The 21,364-nt window shown below is 40.0% G+C and overlaps 1 protein-coding gene and 1 non-coding gene across 2 annotated transcripts; one reads left to right on the forward strand and one right to left on the reverse strand.

The window, feature by feature from the left end:
* Nucleotides 1–8,590: 8,590 nt before the first annotated feature.
* On the forward strand, nt 8,591–10,954 carry LOC140805505 (uncharacterized). Its single transcript, XM_073161774.1, has 3 exons — nt 8,591–9,824; nt 10,125–10,417; nt 10,565–10,954. The coding sequence occupies exons 1-3, from the start codon at nt 8,591–8,593 to the stop codon at nt 10,952–10,954; spliced, it is 1,917 nt and encodes a 638-aa protein (XP_073017875.1).
* Nucleotides 10,955–17,609: 6,655 nt separating this feature from the next.
* Nucleotides 17,610–17,715, reverse strand: LOC140806419 (small nucleolar RNA R71). Its single transcript, XR_012112495.1, has one exon. It is a non-coding gene; the product is annotated as a small nucleolar RNA R71 (small nucleolar RNA).
* Nucleotides 17,716–21,364: the final 3,649 nt, after the last annotated feature.

Here is a 21,364-nt window from a genome sequence, read left to right on the forward strand (position 1 = left end):
TGTTTTATTGGATTGATTTAATCATAGTCAGAGCATTGCATGCAATTAGTTGATCAACAACCATAGGCTTTTATCCCTCACAGTTATCGATTTATATCGATGGGATATTTGCAACCACAGTCAGAGATACTATTGATATCAATCCAACCAGAGAAAAGAGAAATACCATCGTATTGCTATCTATTGCTATGTTATTGCTACAGTTATTGCTACAGTATTCATGTTTCAGAGTTGATGGTATTTATGATTTCAAAGCCATGTTTTACAAAGTATACTGTATCATTGTTATGTTAGAGTTCCACTTGCTGAGATTTATTCTCATTTCAGTTATTTTCATGTGATGCAGCTAAGAGCGACGGACCAGGACAGTGATCGTGGATGGGGGTCATATGCATACACCGTTGGAAGGAAGATTATTTTGCAAATATTTTGGGACATGATCATAAGAATGATTGTTTTGTATTTTGTATTTCATTTGAATGATCATGTATTTATTTTGTAAACATTTTATGAAATGTATTTTGAAACTCCTTCCATTTGAAAGAAAATTTTAAATTCCGCTGTATTTTTATTGTTACGGGTCAGAGGTGTCACATTTAGTGGTATCAGAGCGGTGTTCTTCGGACCAATGCATATGACTTCGTCTACTTTCAACTGTCCGGGTATGTTTTCTTTGCATCTATTTATTCATTGTTATCTATTGATTGGTGCCTTGTGAGCAATTGTAGAGTATGCCACCTAAGAGGAAAGAAGTAGGGGGTGAGGATAGTTCTTCCTCTAGAGTTGTCGATGAGTTCGGCAAGTTGCTTAAGGAGCAGGCTAAAGTCCATAGTGAGCAGATTCAGCAGCTGCTTCGATTGCAAGGTACAGGACAGGGTAGAGGCCAAGGTAGAGTTCCAGTTGCTCAGGCTGTTGGCACTGATGCCGTCTTTTCTGCTTTCAAGAGGATGGATCCATCGGAATTCGCAGGTAGCACCGATCCTTTAGTTGCTGTCGAGTGGGTCAAGGCTTTAGAGGTGATCTTCGATCACCTCCAGTACGAGGACAAAGACAGGATCAGCTGTGCCGTTTTCATGTTGTTTAAGGCTGCCCGCATTTGGTGGAATGCGACGAAAGTTGGAGTTGATGTTGCGACATTGAAGTGGTCAGAGTTCACAGACTTGTTCTATGACAAGTATTTTCCCGACGCACTTCGAGCGAGGAAGGTTACGGAGTTCTTGGAGCTTCGACAGGGGAGCTTGGATGTTGGTCAGTATATTCTGAAGTTTGAGGAGGGTTGCTTGTTTGCTCCTTACATTGCTTCCAATGACAAAGACAAAGGCGCTCATTTCATTCGAGGCCTTAGAGCTGAGATTCATCGTGATATCAACATGTCCAAGGCCGTGACTTTCAAGGAGATCGTGTCCAAAGCTTTGTTGGCCGAGCAAGATGAGAAGGACATCACTAGAGAGAGGCAGGAGAGGCACCAAGCTGTTGTTCAGAGAGGCCAGGGTTCGAATCAGAGGGGCAGGGATCGTTTCAAGGGCAAGGGCAAGATGGAGTCGAGTCCTAGACCACCGTCAGTTCCAGTCGATCCCGAGAAGCCACTGTGTCCTAAGTGTGGCAAGCATCATCGAGGAGAGTGCAGATTTGGCACTCATTCTTGCTATCGTTGTGGCACGGCAGGTCACATTGCCAGAGATTGTCCACGAGGAGCTAGCCAAGGGAAGGTGCAGGGTCGTATCTTTTCGATGACGAAGGAAGGTATTAATCATGATTATTCATTGATCTCTAGTACTATTTTGATTTCAGGCAGAGTAGCTATGACTTTGAGATACTGGTGCTACTCATTCTTTTATGTCTGAATTGTTTTTGAGATCTTTGGGTATAGTTCCTTCTGTTCTTCCCCTCCAGCTTAGTGTTGTTTTGCCTTCGGGAGATGTCTTGTGCCCGACATCGATTGTGTTTGCGTGCCCTGTTCGTATTGACGAGCGAGTTGTCTTCGCTGATTTGATTGTTATTCCTATGGTTGCCTTTGATGTTATTCTTGGCATCGATTGGCTTTCGACTTACCGTGCAGTTATCGATTGTGTTGCTAAGAAGGTGACTTTTGCAGATGATGGCCAGGGAGGAGTTCTCGCCAGCTCAGGTACTTCGCTGGTCCTTCCTTTTATTTCTTGTCTTGAGGCTGAGAAATTGATGTGTAGAGGTTGTGATGTGTTTATGGCATCTATTGTGGATGTGGATAGACTGAGTAAGTTGAATATTGATGATATTGATGTTGTGAGGGAGTTTGCTGATGTGTTTGAGGATCATGTTCCGGGTTTGCCGCCGGATAGGGATGTTGAGTTTTCGATCGATTTAGCTCCAGGTACGGTTCCTATTTCTAAGGCTCCTACAGGATGGCCCCTAACGAGATGAAGGAGTTGAAGGCGCAATTGCAGGATCTAGTGGACAAGGGTTTCATTCGACCGAGTTCTTCGCCTTGGGGAGCTCCGGTTCTATTTGTTAAGAAGAAGGATGGTTCTTTACGTCTGTGTATCGACTAAAGAGAGCTCAACAAAGTGACTGTCAAGAACAAGTATCCGTTGCCACGGATTGACGATCTATTTGACCAGCTCCATGGTGCCACTGTCTTTTCGAAGATTGATCTTCGGTCTGGCTACTATCAGTTGAAGGTTAGGGAGTCCGATATCCCTAAGACAGCGTTCCGGACCAGGTACGGTCATTATGAGTTTATGGTTATGTCTTTTGGTCTGACCAATGCCCCTTCAGTCTTTATGGATCTGATGAACCGTGTGTTCAAGCCTTATCTGGATAGCTTCGTCATTGTCTTTATCGACGATATCTTGATCTATTCCAAGACCAGAGAGTTTCATGCAGAGCATCTCAGAGTGGTTCTTTAGTTGTTGCGAGAGAAGAGGTTGTTTGCCAAGCTGAAGAAGTGTGAGTTTTGGCTGGATCAGATTTCTTTCCTAGGCCATGTTGTTTCGAGGGATGGCATTGCTGTTGATCCATTGAAGATAGAGGCGATTCAGAATTGGCCTATTCCTACTACTGTCTCTGAGGTACGCAGTTTCCTTGGTTTGGCGGGTTATTATCGTTGTTTCATTTCAGATTTTTCCAAGATTGCCCTGCCATTGTCCAATCTGACGAGGAAGACTGTGAAGTTCGTGTGGTCCATCGATTTCCAGAGTGCATTCCAATAGTTGAAGGATAGATTGACGACAGCTCCTGTTCTTTCATTGCCTAGTGGTTCTGAGGATTTTGTTGTCTATACCGATGCGTCGAAGAGAGGCCTTGGTGCAGTGCTGATGCAGCGAGGTAAGGTTATTGCCTATGCTTCTCGCCAGTTGAAGGATTATGAGAAGAATTATCCGACGCACGATTTGGAGCTAGCAGCTGTGGTTTTCGCCCTGAAGATTTGGAGACATTACTTGTATGGCGAAAAGTGTGAGATCTTCACAGACCACAAGAGTTTGAAGTATCTGTTTTCCCAGAAAGAGCTCAATATGCGACAGAGGAGGTGGTTAGAGCTTGTCAAAGATTATGATGTGACGATCAGTTACCACCCAGGGAAGGCGAATTTTGTGGCCGATGCTTTGAGCCGAAAGTCGAGTGCTTCTTTGAGTTCTTTGATTCAGAGGCCATTGTTGATGGATTTGCAGCGAGAGGATATTTCTTTGGTAGTTCCGGGAACCATTGCTCGCCTTTCAGCGTTGGTCATTCGGACTACTTTGATGGACAGGATCCGTAGAGAGCAGGCGACTGATTTGCAGTTGTCAGAGTTGAGAGCTAGAGCTGAGGAGAAGGGTAACTCAGAGTTTGGTTCGAATGGTGATGGTTTGGTGACCTTCAGAGGTCGTATTTGTGTTCCTATTGGCGACGATATTCGACGAGACATTCTGACAGAGGCTCATACCGCGCCATATTCGATTCATCCAGGCAGTACGAAGATGTATCAGGATCTTCGTCGACTCTATTGGTGGCCAGGTATGAACAAAGATGTTGCTTTGTTTATTTCTCAGTGCCTTACTTGTCAGCAGGTGAAGATTGAGCATCAGAGACCTGCTGGGACATTGCTATCTTTGCCGATTCCTCAGTGGAAGTGGGAGCACATTACGATGGATTTCGTGACTGGTCTTCCCAGAGTGCAGAAAGGTTATAATTCCATTTGGGTCATTGTTGATAGATTGACCAAGTCAGCGCACTTTCTCCCAGTCAAGACGACGTACTCTATGAATCAGTATGCCGAGGATTATATTGCAGAGATTGTTAGACTTCATGGTGTCCCTGTGTCGATTGTGTCTGATCGTGACCCCAGGTTTACTTCAGAGTTTTGGAAGAGTCTGCACAGAGCTATGGGATCACGGTTAGCGTTCAGTACAGCTTATCACCCTCAGAGCGACGGTCAGTCAGAGAGAGTCATTCAGATTCTTGAGGATATGCTCAGAGCTTGTACTATTGATTATTCTGGTAGCTGGGATTCTAAATTGCCACTTGTGGAGTTCACGTACAACAATAGCTACCAGGCGACGATTGGCATGGCACCGTATGAGGCACTTTATGGCAGGAAGTGCAGATCGCCCTTGTATTGGGATGAGGTTGGTGAGAGGAAGATGTTGGGACCAGAGTTGGTCCAGCAGACGGCCGATGTTGTTGCTGTGATCAGAGAGAGGATGAAGACTACGCAATCGAGACAGAAGAGCTATGCAGATGTTCGTCGTAGGCCTTTGCAGTTCGAGGTTGGCGATCACGTGTTTCTGAAGATTGCACCTCTCAAGGGTGTGATGAGATTTGGCAAGAAGGGCAAGTTGAGTCCGAGGTTTATTGGTCCATTTGAGATTTTGGACAGAGTTGGTGATCGAGCCTACAGATTAGCCCTACCGCCTGATCTTGACAGAGTTCACAATGTGTTTCATGTATCGATGCTCAGGAAGTATGTTGCGAATCCTTCCCATGTTCTTCGCCACGAACCATTGGACTTGACGCCGAGTTTGACGTACCAAGAGATTCCGATTCAGATTCTGGATCGCACAGTTAGAGTATTGAGGAACAAAGAGATCGGCATCGTTAAAGTCCTTTGGAGGAACCATTTGATCGAAGAGGCTACGTGGGAACCAGAGGATGAGATGAGAGAGAAGTATCCTGAGTTTTTCGTGCAGTGACGTCAATTTCGCGGACGAAATTCCTCTAAGGAGGGGAGATTGTAATAGCCGAGCCCGGTGTACGGTACGATTTAAGTTTCGTTTGTTATTTGGGTTATGTGATTAGATGTTTAGAGTTGTGTTTTGGGCCATAGTATTATTGGTTATTATTGTTCTTGAGGTGTTAGTTGTTGTTGGTTGTTCGTTTCAGAGTTTCGGATCGATTTTAGTTGCGTTGGTTTTGTTCATTGCCGTAGCAAGAGTGCACCCGCGCTCTTAGAGGAGTGCCCCCGCGGTGTACTGTTCATGATTTTGGAGTTGGGAGGCCGTAGCATCACCGCACCCGCGGTAGTGCAAGGACCGCACCCGCGGTGTGCACCGCACCCGCAGTACTTGCAGCACCGCACCCGCGGTGTTAGTGGATCAGGATTTGTTTGGATTGCCGTGAGCTTAGCGCACCCGCGGTGCTTGTGGCAGCGCACCCGCGGTCAAGGTATGGGCGAGATTTTAAGTGACTTTTTGGGAGTTGTTGGCCATACCTTACCTTATCTTCTTCCTCCATTCTCGTTTTTCTCTCATTTTCCAAGGGTTTTCTCCATTTTCTTTTGCTTCCTATCTTCGATTCGTGGTTCTAGTTCGATTTTCGACTTGAGATCGAGGTTCTCCTTGGTGCTAGGAAGCTTAGGTAAGTTTTTGGTTGAGTTCTATCATGGTTTTTGGTAATGAGATTCTATAGGTTGATGTATTGGTTGGTTTAATGGATTATTTGACTTGTATTTTTGGATATAGAGTTGATTTTGGTATTATTTATGGATTATTGTTGTAGGTGGTGTACCAAGAGTATAGTTTGGAGGTGTTCTATTGGTTTGTAAGTGGAATTTCATCCCTTTGCTCACATGATGTTATATGTATTGTATTTCAAAGGTTTCAAAGTGTTATTCCCTTCAATTGATCCATTGTTATGTATTGATTCCATTGATTATCTATTGGAGGCATTGTATGTCTCATTTATTGAAAAAGGGAATACAAGAGAAAAGATATAGTTTCCAAAGTGATTGTTTAAATGCTATTGAGAATTCAAATGTTTTATTGGATTGATTTAATCATAGTCAGAGCATTGCATGCAATTAGTTGATCAACAACCATAGGCTTTTATCTCTCACAGTTATCGATTTATATCGATGGGATATTTGCAACCACAGTCAGAGATACTATTGATATCAATCCAACCAGAGAAAAGAGAAATACCATCGTATTGCTATCTATTGCTATGTTATTGCTACAGTTATTGCTACAGTATTCATGTTTCAGAGTTGATGGTATTTATGATTTCGAAGCCATGTTTTACAAAGTATACTGTATCATTGTTATGTTAGAGTTCCACTTGCTGAGATTTATTCTCATTTCATTTATTTTCATGTGATGCAGCTAAGAGCGACGGACCAGGACAGTGATCGTGGATGGGGGTCATATGCATATACCGTTAGAAGGAAGATTATTTTGCAAATATTTTGGGACATGATCATAAGAATGATTGTTTTGTATTTTGTATTTCATTTGAATGATCATGTATTTATTTTGTAAACATTTTATGAAATGTATTTCGAAACTCCTTCCATTTGAAAGAAAATTTTAAATTCCGCTGTATTTTTATTGTTACGGGTCAGAGGTGTCACAAATCCATTTATCCATTTTGTTTCAGTTTTCCGCATTTCGCAACTCTGATGTATTTTATTTCATTGTCATTGTAAGACAATACTATATTTATGAAAAAGACTGGTTTGATTTGATAAGAGGCTTTATTGTTTTCAATATAATTGTTAAACAATGCCGGATGTCACCGATGCTTCGGACTCGGGGCGTGACATTTTAGTGGTATCAGAGCTACCAGGTTCATAATCCCGCTGGGATTTTGACAGACAAAATTTGACAAAGTCAAATTTTGGCAAAATCCTAGTGCACCCCAATCTGAATCCATCTTTTATATGTTCCTTGAAATTTTCGAACTCCTCCAAAATCTCCCCTTTCAATCGTTCCAAAAAATTCCTTAGTATCGAAAATTCCACGACAACTTTGTTCCTATTATTTGTGCCTTTCTATCCCTTATACAATTCTGATGCCTTGCTTTCGATTTTTGTCCTAGGAAATGGCTGCTCCACGTACTCGCGCTCAAGCTGCCCTTCGCATGCGTCAGCTCACGATTGATAATCAGACTAGGGAGATCGCGGTTTTGAAAGCGCAACTAGCCAAGGAAAGATTGGAGAAGCAAGAGCTTAGTGAGGTTAGACACATACTTGAGACCGAGGTACAGCGACTGTCCCATCATCTAAACATGGCTGAGAGCCAGCTGCTGCAGATACCGACTGACTCCGCTCGCATCACGCGCTTGGATTCACTTAACAGGGACTTATTGGAGAGAGTGGAGGCAGAGCATGGACATGCTTCTCAGGCCTGTCAGCGCTAGAAGGAGTACAACGCCAGGCAGGATCGGTGCATTTCAAAGATCCACGGCACGATGGACAGGCTTCAGGACCAAAATAACTACCTGCATTCAGTGATAGAGAACATGGAGGATGAAGAGATAGCGCCAATGGAAGTAGATGAAGGCGACAGTGGCAGTGACAGCAACGGCGGAGAGATGTTCGATTAGATTAGCATCAAATTATAATAAAGTATTTGGATTGTAGAAAATTGTGACTAAGAAAATATTATGTGTACCAAATTATTTTGAAACTTTCTCTTATCTTTATTGCATATTTAAAATTTAATGAGTATTTTTACAAAAATGTTTTTTTTTATCTTTATAGGAACACTACATGGATCACCAAAACATTATAAACAAACTTCAAAGTCAACTTCAGGAAAAGGAGTCAGAAATTAAAACGCTTAAAGAGAAAAATGATAAACTTGAGAGAGATAACTACCAATGGGATGGGAATAACGTATTTATGATGGAAGACCTTCGAGAAGCAAGAGTGGAAGAAAAGAAACTACGCGAAGACGTCCGACGATACGCCGCTTATCATCTAGAATCGGAGCGCCAGCACGAAATCACCAAACAAGAGCTGAAGAAAGCTCAAGATAGGATTTTCACACTTCAGATCCGGGACGATAGTATTCTCAAGACCCAGCGACGTCTGGAGGAGCAAATCGAAGAGCAAGAAATTGACGAAAATGTGAACCAATCAACGATTCAAGAACTGCAGAGTTAAGTTAACAACCTCGATCACCACAACACACAACTGCATTTACTGGAGATACCTGAGGAAATGAGGGTGGAGGTTGTAACACCATTTTTGGAAGACCGAGCTAGGAAATAGTGGGAAATTGTGTCGCCATCTCTGGCAGAAGTGGAAGAGATCACATGACAGATTTTTAAGAGATAGTTTTTGAAGCAATACTATCCGACCGAGTTTTTTCTACAAAAGCTAAATGAATTTGAAAATTTCAGACAGTCACCGGACATGACGGTCATGGAATACACGTCGAGATTTAATGATCTGGGAACCTATGTCCCAACGATTATGTCAGATGAAACGTTAAAAATGCATCCTTTCAAAAAGGTACTCAACAGTCGAATTCAGTCGGCACTGGCAGTATTCAAACCTAGCAGCTTTGCAGATTTTATGGGCGCTGCAATGAGTGAAGAAACTGATATCAAGCGACGCGAGGAAGAAAACAAGATCAAAAGACCGATGAGCAGTCAACCTACTCAGAATGGTCCCAAGTTTAGGAAGCCAACTTATTCGAGTGGGCCTCCAAGAGGAAATTTTAACAGTACTGGTAATAGGGAAGGGAAGTGGTGTGACACCTGTAAACAGTATCATACCGGAGAATGCTATCGGAAGATAGGTGCATGTTTCAAGTGTGGTCAAGTGGGTCATAGGATAAAAGATTGTCCAGACAACAAGGACAAAGGGGCGGGACCCAAAAAGAAAAATGAAAACAACACCAATGCACGGGTATATGCAATCACCCAAGAGGAAGCTGATGACACCAATGAAGTGGTGGCAGATACTATCTTGCTCAATGAAATGCCTGCTTATACCTTATTTGATTGTGGTGCTACACACTCATTCGTGTCTAGAAGGTTTGCTAAGAAGCTTAAACTCGAACATGATTCTCTTAGTGAACCATTAAGAGTAGCAACACCGGAAAGTAAAATAATTGAGACCCAAAAAGTGTATCGAAACTATAAAATTTGTATCAGCAAACAAATTTTTGAAGCAGAATTGATTCAACTCAATATGGTTGAGTTTGACATCATTCTTGAAATGGACTGGTTAGCTAAATACCATGCCATTGTGGACTGCCAAAAGAAAAATGTTGGACTCCAAACTCCTCATGAAGAAAATATTTTATTCCATGGAAAATCAAAAGAAAGAAAATCTCTGTTATCTGCCTCTCAAGCCTGGAAAGCCATAAGAGGAGGAGAAAAAATTTATCTGTCAGTGATCAATGAAATCAAAGAAGAAGAAGTCCCAAGTTTGGGGGATATTCCAATTGTTCAAGAATTTCCAGACGTTTTCCCCGAGGAACTATCGGGAGAGATACCAGATAGGGAAGTAGAATTTGAAATCAATTTGGTCCCTGATGCTGCGCCAATATCAAAGGCACCATACCGAATGGCTCCAGTCGAATTAAAAGAGCTGAAGGAGCAACTGCAAGAATTACTAGACAAGAAGCAGATTCGCCCCAGTGCATCCCCGTGGGGAGCCCCAGTGCTTTTTGTAAAGAAAAAGGACGGAAGCATGAGGCTATGTAACGATTACCGGGAGTTGAACAAGATCACCATAAAGAATAAGTACCCACTCCCAAGAATAGATTATCTTTTCGATCAGTTAAAGGGAGCCAAGGTCTTCTCAAAACTAGATCTGTGATCTGGTTACCATCAGTTGAAGGTCAAAGCAGAAGACATCCCTAAAACTGCTTTTAGGACAAGATATGGACATTACGAATTCACGGTAATGCCTTTTGGTCTAACAAATGCTCCTGCAGCATTCATGGACCTTATGAATCGGGTATTAAAACCATATCTCGATAAGTTTGTAGTTGTCTTCATAGATGATATCCTTGTGTACTCACCAAGTGAAGAAGAACACAAAGAGCATCTGCGTCTCACTTTGCAGACACTTCGAGAAAAGGAACTATACGCCAAATTCAAGAAATGTGAATTTTGGTTAAAAAGTGTGGCGTTCTTAGGGCATATAATTTCTGAATTAGGAGTGTCAGTAGACCCTAAGAAGGTAGAGGCAATCAAGGATTGGCCACAACCAAAGACAGTGACTGAAGTATGAAGTTTTCTGGGTTTAGCAGGCTACTATAGAAAATTTGTGGAAGGATTTTCTTCGATAGCCATCCCACTCACCAAACTTACTCAAAAAAATTCGAAATTCCTTTGGAATGAAGCTTGTGAAAAGAGTTTCGAAACCCTACAGACAAAACTCGCTTCCACACCAGTACTCATTCTTCCCGAGGATGGTAAGAACTTAACTATATACAGTGACGCTTCAAATGGAGGATTAGGGTGTGTGCTTATGCAAGATTGTCAGGTAATCGCTTATGCCTCACGGCAATTGAAACCATATGAGCAGAATTACCCCACTCATGACTTGGAGTTAGCCGCAGTAGTATTTGCGCTTAAAATCTGGATGCACTACCTTTATGGAGTAAAATGCGAAGTTTTTACTGATCACCAGAGTCTCAAGTACATTTTCACTGAAAAAGAATTAAACATGAGGCAAAGAAGGTGGATGGAACTTCTCAAGGACTATGATTTGTCAATTAATTACCATCCGGGTAAGGCAAAAATGTGGCAGATGCGTTGAGTCGAAGAAACCCTGAAGGTGAACTTAAATTCCCTATCAGTGAAACCAAATCTCCAAGAGACCATCAAATTGAAGCAGAGTCAAGACACCTCCATCCTTAAAATTAAAGAACAAATCCAAGAAGGAAAAGCTCCAGAATTTCAAATTGATGAAAATGGAATACTCTGGATGAAAGGACGATTGTATGTGCCAAATTTCAATGGAATTCGAGAAGAGGTAATGGTCGAGGCACATAAATCAAGATTTTCGGTGCATCCAGAGAGTACCAAAATGTACAGGGATTTGAAAAATAATTACTGGTGGAACGGTATGATGAAATATGTAGCTGTCTTTGCTGCTAAGTGTTTAGTCTGTCAACAAGTCAAGGCGGAACATCAATGGCCTAGAGGACTTTTACAGCCATTGGAGATACCGGAGTGGAAGTGGGATAACATCTCCATGGATTTCGTAGTAGGACTACCACGATCAAGACAGGGTCACAATGGGATTTGGGTGATCATTGACAGATTGACCAAGTCCGCCCATTTCTTGCCAGTACGAATGAATTATAATTTGGATAAATTAGCCACTTTGTATGTGGACAACATAGTGAGGCTACATGGAGTTCCAGCGAGTATACTGTCTGACCGAGACCCAAGATTTGTGTCAAGATTTTGGAAGAGTTTCCAAAAGGCTATGGGAACCAAGGTTACTCTCAGCACGGCCTATCATCCTCAGACTAATGGCCAAACTAAAGGACTATTCAAACCCTCGAAGATATGTTGAGGGCATGCGCACTGGACTTCCATGGGAATTGGAATGAACAATTACCGTTAATAGAGTTCTCCTATAACAACAGCTACCATAGTAGTATCGAGATGGCTCCATATGAGGCTTTGTATGGTCGGAAGTATAGGTCGCCTCTATATTGGAACAAAGTTGGAGAAAAAGTTGTTACCGGACCAGAACTCATTCAGTTAACCGTTGATAAAGTAGTCATAATCAAGTAGAGACTCAAGGCAGCCCAAGATAGACAGAAGAGCTGGGCCGATCTAAAAAGAAGACCGTTAGAATTAGAGATTGGTGAGAAAGTGTTGCGACTCTAACTGTTGCACTCCCAAGAGCATGTTGTCCACAGGTAGTATAATTCGGTGAGTCCGATATCGTATCCACAGGGAAGCTAAGGTAATTACAAGTCCACTACAATGTCTTTTTGTTTTGTTTTGTTTTTGTTTCTTTTTAATTTCAATTGTTTGAATCTTTAATGGGTAATTTTTAATTGTTTCAAATTTTAATTTAAGTAGTTGAGATTAAAGGATCCACTCTTGGTATTTTAATAAATTTAACATTAACGAACAATATTAAAATCCACTTAATAAAATGGTTCCAATATATTAAATAATCATATTTATATTATATTATATATTATTATCTTATAAGTATATAATATATACCAAAACTTATAAATGTGGTCAAGTATTTATTGTGCTATATATATATTTGTAAACACTAAATCAAGGTTCCCACTTTAAATGGTTGGTAAAACCAAACTAACATTTAAATGGTACCAAGAAATTAATATTATGATATATTCATATATAATAAATCAAGGCATCCACTTTAAATGGTTGGTAAAACCAAACTAACATTTAAATAGTTCCAAGAATTTAGTGTAACATATAGCAACAATAAATCAAAACTCCCACTTATAAGTAGGGTATAAAAATAATTAAAGAAATAAATATAACATAAACAATAAATAATGATTAAATAATATAAAACATATATTCTTACCTTTTAGTAACCTTATTATCATGCCAAGAGTTTCACCTTTTCATCTCAACTTTTGGAAGTTAGCTATTCATTATTCAAAGTATAAAACTTTGAATATGAAATTATCATGCTAACTATATTTAAATGAAGAAAGGAAAAATATAGAGAGAAATATTATGAACTCAAAGGTTTGTTCATAGAATGAGGGATATCTCAATACATTACAATGCACCCCTATTTATAGCCAAATTTGGGGAGACAACCACAAATAAAATATTATTTTTTTACACAAAAGTCTTCATTGGTGTTCCAAGATATTATATTATATTACACACCACTTTTGAAAATCTTCTTCTCCGAATTTGCTTCTTCACATAAAAAGAAACATGTGGATAATTAAATTGTCTAGTTGTGGTATTTTTTTCAAACAATTTGACCAAGTAATTTGAGAGATATGGTCAAAATACTAGAGCATGGTAAAACTGCCACTCATTTGATAACTTAATTTGTTGCTTAATTTGATCCCACTTGTGAGAAGATTTTTATCTCATGCTTGCCATCAATATTGTAGATATTAACATCAGCTTTCTACAAGGTCCAAGAATCATCTTAATCCCATTTGAAACTCCAAGTTTATTCTTGTTTTATCGAACCTGTAAAAAATAGTAAAAACATGTAATTACACAACAACTTATATTTTATACAATTTATTATAAAACATATAATATTTAAACATTTAATAAAACAAAAACTATATATTTATATCATAAAACATTTAATTAATGTACAATTTTTATTTTTATTATACCTCCCAACCAGCTTATTGCTAGTCCCTAGCAATTTAAGCGTTAATAGCAATACAAAACATATTGATTAATTTAAATAGAAATGCAATCAGAACTATCTAAGTGTTTAAATTAAATTTGAAAACTGTCAAAGTTATATCAAGATCATCATAATTATAATTTATGAAATAATTTGATATGATCAATTCAAAGCTTATTTCAGGTAGTTAAATGTACACGACCTTCAGAAATTCCTAGTAAGAGTTTCAACTCCATATCCTCACAGGTTAATAAATGTTTCAATTTATGTCAATGATTTCTCTCATGGAGTTGAAATACAGATAAATGCTCAGTAAAATGGTTTACAGAATGCAGACAGACAGACGAGCCAAACTAATCAAAAGATAGAAAATCCATTGATTCAAAATCTAGTTGTTCTTATTATATATTTTTTTCCTAATATATTTTTTTCTTTTTTTCATAACATCATAGAATCAGACTAAGTTTATGCTTCTTGACCACATTTATTTAATTTCTACAATAAATTTATCTCTTTCTTTTTTTTTTTTGTATGAGAGATATATGGGTCGTAGCATATAACTTAAAAATTACATAGATCTTCAATATCTTTCTTTTTGTATTTTTCTCCTCTCTTTTTTTTCAGGAAATATCATTTTTTTTTTCAAAATAAGAACTCAAGATCTAAACAATAGATAGTCTCTCTCATGATCAATAAAGGCTCGAAAGCTGTTTTCTCAGTCCTCTCCACTCACTCAAAAAATATGTGTGAGTTTAAAATTTTAAGCACTCTTATAAGGTATATCTTGGGCCATATACTTTAATACCTGATTTTATCACAATGGTTAATCACTCAAAAAGATTTCATAAATCATATTTTTATATTGATCAGAATATTAAAATTGACTTTTTTTTTTCAAATAAAAATTAAATATCCTTAGATAGATTAATACATTTTCTAATTTAAACCTTTCAAATATGTAATGTATGATATTTTTGCAAAAATTACAAAGATACAAGCAATAAACATGATTTTATTATAAAGTAATATATATATTTTTATATTTTTTATTTAATTTTTTTAAATAATTTTTTTATAAGTTTTTTCTCCCCATAATCAGAATATGACATTTTCCCTAATGTCAAAATAACTATTAATAAAGAGTACATAATGAAAGAGATATCACCTGGAATTTTATTGAAGATAATAAACTGAAACAAACGCAAACTAATCCACGACTTTTGAATCAATGATCCAACTTTCTTTTCTTACTGCTTGATTGCGACCAATTGATCCTTGTTATCATCAGGATCATGCTTATGAAGAAAAGCTTCCAAATTATCAATTAATTGGTCGGCAGTCGAAGCACAGATGAGCATCCGTCGTGAATTTTCTGAAATGAAATTTTTTTCCACAGCTTTATCAAGATTTGTCAACAAACTGTCATAATAATTATTGATATTCAACAAGCCCACAAGTTTATTATGGATATTAAGTTGTGCCCAAGAAACAATGTGAAAAATTTCTTCTAATGTACCAAAATCACCTGGTAGTGCGATAAAAGCATCAGAATTTTTAATCATTTGAGTGATTCTTTCATACATAGAAGAAACTTTTAATTCTTCCCCAATCGTAACACCTGTAATATTTCCTTCAGCTAAAGCTGTAGGAATACTACCCAAAAACTGACTACCTCCAAGATGACCAGATGTTGAAACAGATCCCATTAACCCAATATTACCTCCCCCATATACCAAGTGAATTTTTCTCTCATCCAATATCTTTCCAAGGTTATTCGCTGCTTCTACGAACACTTCATTTTTTCCAGGACTCGACCCACAAAATACACAAATATTTTTCAATGTTTGTGTAGAGGATCCAGCCATGTTTTTACTTTTTTTTTGGTAATTTTCCTCTTGTTTTACGTTCAGAAACGGCTTCAACGCCTTCTATGAGTCGAGGATTGATAGGTGGTGTTTTTACGTGTTTATTGCATTAGTTTTATTTGTGTTTGCATTGTGCATGCATGCATTTCATTTACATTTTGTTCATTTTAGAGTAATCATTTGCATTTTATCATATCTCACTGTTGGGTGATGAATTTGCAGGAAAAATGGTCGGAAAACGGAAAATATAGCAAAGTGTGCAAAGTTGAAGAATTCGGACAGAATACTCGGCGCCCGAGCGGTAGAATTTTACCGCCCGAGCGCGAAAGATGACTAATTGAGCAAGCCTTACAGAAAGTTGGCGCCCGAGCGGTACTTTTATACCGCCCGGGCGCGAGAAGAAGAAGTGCCAGACAGAAAGTTGGCGCTCGGGCGGTACTTTTCTACCGCCCGAGCGCGAATGCCGCACCAGCCAAGGGACATCACAGAAAGTTGGTGCTCGAGCGGTACTTTTCTACCGCCCGAGCGCCGCCTATTTTTGAAATTATTGTGCGCGATTCTCTACCTTATTTTGGAGGTGTGGTTGATATGGTAAGTCGATTGCACGTTTTTGAGGGATATTCAGACATTATTGAAGGAGCACAAGGAGTTTTTGGAGAGCTTTTGCACTTGGATTGAAGATTCAACGGTTTCCGGGCATCGTTCTTCGCAGATTTCGTCACGTCTCGTATTTCTAGTTTATTTTCCTTTATTTAAATATTGTTTTGCTTATTTTAATTATGAATTCTAGTAGCTAAACTTTCATATTTGTTGGGATTAAAGGGGATCCTACCCCGAACGTTGAATCGAATTAATTTATATTTTGATTGTGCGTTATTCTTGATTTTACTACTGTTTTATCGTGTCATTAAATAATAGCTAACTTTAACGACGTTTTTATATCACGAGTGAGTTCAAGAGAATAACGAGTGATAGGATCGAGTAGTAGAATTCGCGGATCTACAATTTACGTAGATATATGAAATTGGATACGTGCCGATAGTCATAGTCCTCAGGGTCAAAAACTATGGGATTTCATCAATCGAAATGCGATTCATTCTTGATAAATAATTAAAGACATTTAATTACTTGATTGAGTAAATTAGTTTGGCATAGCTCGAGAGAGAGTGTTCAATAGATTAGGAAATCCTGTCGGAAGCGTAGATCACGATCGAACGAATTAATTGATTAACGAGGGGTAGGTGAACCGAGATTCCCAACAAATCCATTTCTCATTGAGTTTAATTCAATCATTTTAGATATAAATTCTCATTCATCACTTGTTGAGTCATTTTGATTGCATATTTAATTGAGTATAGTAGGAATAATCACACAAATCAATTTTCGTTGCTAAATGTTAAATAACTGAAAATAGTAATTGTTAAACACAGTCTTCAGCGGAACGATACTCGTACTCACGTACACTATATTATAACTTGACATCGTGCACTTGCGATCAATTTTTGAGCATACAAAATAATATTTTATTGGGGATTTCACTGTGCAAGTTTTGCTCGATCAAGTTTTTGGCGCCGTTGCCGGGGACTGTTAATCTACAATTTTATTTTTAGTTATTTCCTTTAGCATTATTTCATTTCTCTTGAGATAACACTTCACATTTTCTTACAGATATCCCTTCCAGTGCATGTCAAAGTCACTTGACGTGGAGCTTGAATTCGATCCTGAAATTGAAAGAACCTTCCGCAGAAGGAGACAACAGCAGAGGCTTAAAGAACTTATGGAGAGACACGAGCCAGAACGCGAGGAGGAACAGCGTGAGGAGAGACATATCGAGATGCCACGCCGCATACCAATGCTGGAGTATGCCCAACCTTCTTTGGAGGGTGCACGCCCTAGCATTGTGAGACCTATCGTGCGGGCAAATCACTTCGAAATCAAACCAGCCATTATCCAGATGATTCAGAACACCGTCCAATTTGGAGGAACTGCTGTGGACGATCCAAACACACACATCGCGGATTTCCTTGAGATTTGCGATACTTTTAAATTTAATGGAGTTTCTGATGATGCTGTTAGACTGCGTTTATTTCCTTTCTCTTTGCGTGATAAAGCTAAAGCTTGGTTGAATTGTTTACCTGTAGGTTCGATCGCTACATGGGAGGACATGCCGAAGGCGTTTCTCATCAAATACTTTCCTCCATCGAAGACCATGAAGCTGCGGGCAGACATCACAACATTTGCTCAGTTCGATCAAGAGTCACTATATGAGGCGTGGGAGCGTTTCAAAGATCTATTACGAAGATGCCCCCATCACGAGTTGCCACTTGGGTTAGTCGTTCAAAACTTCTATTATGGCTTACTTACTCCTAATCGTACTATGATAGATGCTGCTGCTTGTGGAAATCTATTGAGAAAAACTGCTGAGGAAGGCTATGAGCTACTGGAGGAGATGGCTGCTAGTAGTTATCATCCTCAATCTGACAGGAACAACCAGCGGAGAAGTGCCGGAGTTCACCAGGTAACTGATTTTTCTGTTATTACTGCACAACTTGACGCTCTAAACAGGAAAATAGACGGCTTGAATGTGGGTGGCATGGCTATGTGTCTTCAAGAGATATTCTGTGAAAAGTGTGGAGGAGAGCACTATGTGAAAGACTGTCAAGATGGAAATCCCTTCTATGTGCAAAATGAGGCACCGGTGAATCTAGTGGGAGTCCAAAACCGCCCAAGGAATGACCCTTATTCGAACACATACAATTCTGGGTGGAGGCAACATCCTACTTCTCATGGGGTGGTCAAAACAGTCAAACTAGACCGCAAGGAGGACAACAATATGGCAAACAACCGATGTATAGATCCGATCCTCCTAGAGAAGAAAAGTCCAACTTGGAACAAATGATGTCTAAGTTTATTTCATCCACTGAAACTCGACTCCAAAACCAAGATGCATCAATAAAGGGACTCGAGAATCAAATTGGACAGTTGGCCAAGATGATAGCAAGTAGAGAGCAAGGCACCTTGCCAAGTAACACAGAGACGAATCCAAAAGAGCAAGTGAAGGCTATTGAGTTGAAAAGTGGGAAAGTTTTGGAGTCAAGGGAAAAAGAGAAAACTCAAACAGTGGATGAGCAACCCGCGACATCTCAAGGTAAGTCTTCTAACTCCACACTAGCACCCACTGCACAACCAAAAATCGTTATACCTCCTCCTTTCCCTGCAGCACTTAAAAAAGCAAAACTAGATGCACAATTCGGTAAGTTTCTCGAGGTGTTTAAAAAGTTGCATATTAATATTCCCTTTGCCGATGCTCTAATGCAAATGCCTAGCTATGCTAAATTTTTGAAGGATATCTTAGCAAATAAGAGGAAGCTGGAGGATCATATGACAGTCAACTTAACTGAAAATTGCTCCGCTTTAGTGCAAAACAAAATCCCACCTAAGCTAAAAGACCCAGGGAGTTTCTCTATTCCTTGCATGATTGGTGATGTTGTTTTTCATAAATCATTATGTGATCTTGGTGCAAGTATTAATCTGATGCCATTTTCTGTGTTTAGGAAACTTGGGTTGGGAGAGCCTAAGCCGACGAGGATGTCCTTGCAACTGGCTGACAGATCTGTCAAGTATCCCCGCGGAGTGGTTGAGGATGTGCTAGTGAAGGTGGACAAATTCATTTTTCCTGCCGATTTCGTGGTGCTCGACATGGAGGAGGATACCGAGATGCCTCTCATTTTGGGGAGACCATTCCTTGCGACTGGCAAGACACTTATTGATGTGCAAGAGGGAAAGTTGAGATTGAGAGTGGGCGAAGAAGAGATTACATTTGATGTTTTTAATGCACTTAAGCACACACTGCATTCTGATAGTTGTTTTAGAATTGATGCTTTTGACTCTCTTGTATCCAACTATGTGCAGGATGCTCTTAGGGACCCTTTGGAGGCCACTATCAATACTGAATTGGGAGAAGAGGAGTTAGACGAAGAAAGAGCTGAAATTGTGGCACACTTTAATGCCAACCAACCATGGAGAAGGCCAATGAGGATGCGATTGGAGGATCTAGGAGAACGAAGAGATTTGACCCCTCAGAGGTCAAGCATCGAGGATCCACCAACGCTTGAGCATGCCAAGATGAATAGAAATCCGATAGTAGAGAGGGGATTCCAAAAATAATCTACCGATAGGTACCTAGGAACTCGGATAGAATTGGAACGGCGTGGATGGGAAACTTTTTCCAATCATCCTAAGGCAGCAGTAGTTTCGCTGGTGCGTGAATTTTACGCGAATGCTATGGAGGGGAGAAATGGGACGGTGTTTGTTCGGGGTGTACATGTCCCGTGTGACTCGGCAACTATCAATGCTTTGTTGGAAACGACGGAGGTCGACAACTCTCGTTTTGAGGCTTTAGCTGCTGACCCGAACTATGACTTGATTATCACCGCGCTATGCCATCCGGGTGCGGGTGCGATGTGGAAACCAGTGGGCGGACCGCCGAGCTGTTTCGATGAGAAATTCTTGACCGTTGACGCTGCCATGTGGTACTTATTTGTGGCCCGACGGATGATGCCGGTCTCGCATAAGAGCGAGGTCCAAAAGGAACGAGCGGTTCTCCTTTTTGCGTTAACTCACGGCTACGACGTGAATGTGGGCACACTTATCCACTCTTAAATCATGTTGTGTGCTCGCAACAGTCACGTCGGTCTGTTCTTCCCGACAATTATCTCCGAGTTGTGTGCCCGTGCGGGAGTTCTATTCCGGGACGACGAGGTGTGGATTCAACCCATGAAGCCGATTTCCATCGAAGACGATAAGCGAAAGTATGCCAAGCGACAGATTGACTTCCCCACTGAGGAGGAAAATTTAGGTGGCTCTAGCGCCGCCGCTCCACGCCGCCGTCCACCACCACCCCGCCGGCGAACTCACACCGATATGATGGCTGAGAATCTCGCTTTCCAAACGTATCAGGGTCAATTCAACTCGTATGTCACCGACCATCTGTCTCACATTGACTCCATGATGCGCTCGCTGCTTGTGCAAGGGGGCACTGAACCAGGGACCGTGCCGCCGTCTCCTCTACCTCCTCCCCCATTCCAGTTCCAGTATGATTATTACCAGCAAGGGGATGCCGCCGGAGTGCAACCGCCGGAACATGACGAGGATCAGCCTTGATCAGGGGAGTTTACTGTTTCCCCTTTCCTTTTTATTTTGCATACTCTCTTGCATTTGCATTCATGGTTCTTTTTGTTCTTAGTTTTTGTTTCGTTTTGTGCAATGAGGGCATTGCACAACTCTAGTATGAGGGGGGGGGGGGGTAGATTGTTTTGTTAGGTTGTTTTGCGTGTTTTGTTAATTGGTTTTTAAGTCGTTGCATTTATGTTATTTGAAGTCGTTTATGGTGAGAAAACATGGTTTATGAGCCAATGATGATGATGATGATGATGTTGAATTGAAAAGCATTGATTGGGTCACTTCATGAATGATACTCTTGATTGTTGAAACATGAATTTTGGTACAAATTTTGAACTTTTTGAGCACATATGTGTGGGGACTAGAATTTTGTAGGAAAAATGGTGATATTTGAAGGTCTTGTGTGGTTAACTTGAAAGACATCATTTATGAGTTGATTTAGCATGTAAACCCGTGGAAATAAGTCACTGATTGGAACCTTGAATAGAGAATTCGATTTGCCTTGAACTTCACATATACCTCCTTTTCAATGCACTGAATTCAAATATCATACTCCTAACCAGCTATAATCCAAAGTCATATATTCTTAGCCTAGGGAGTACATGTGTGAAAATTGTGCATCAACATGTTGAAATAACAAAGTTTCTTGCAAAAAGAACTTTGAGAAAAAAAGGGAGATGTAAGGTGAGGGGGAAGCCAAAATAAAGGGAATGAAATTCTATTCCTAGGCTAAAAGTTGGAGATGTAAGGAGACGAGGAAAGTCAGACGAAAAGTCTTGACAATTGC

Source organism: Primulina eburnea, chromosome 11 (assembly GCF_022965805.1).
Source record: "Primulina eburnea isolate SZY01 chromosome 11, ASM2296580v1, whole genome shotgun sequence".
In the NCBI taxonomy this organism is placed as follows: Eukaryota; Viridiplantae; Streptophyta; class Magnoliopsida; order Lamiales; family Gesneriaceae; genus Primulina; species Primulina eburnea.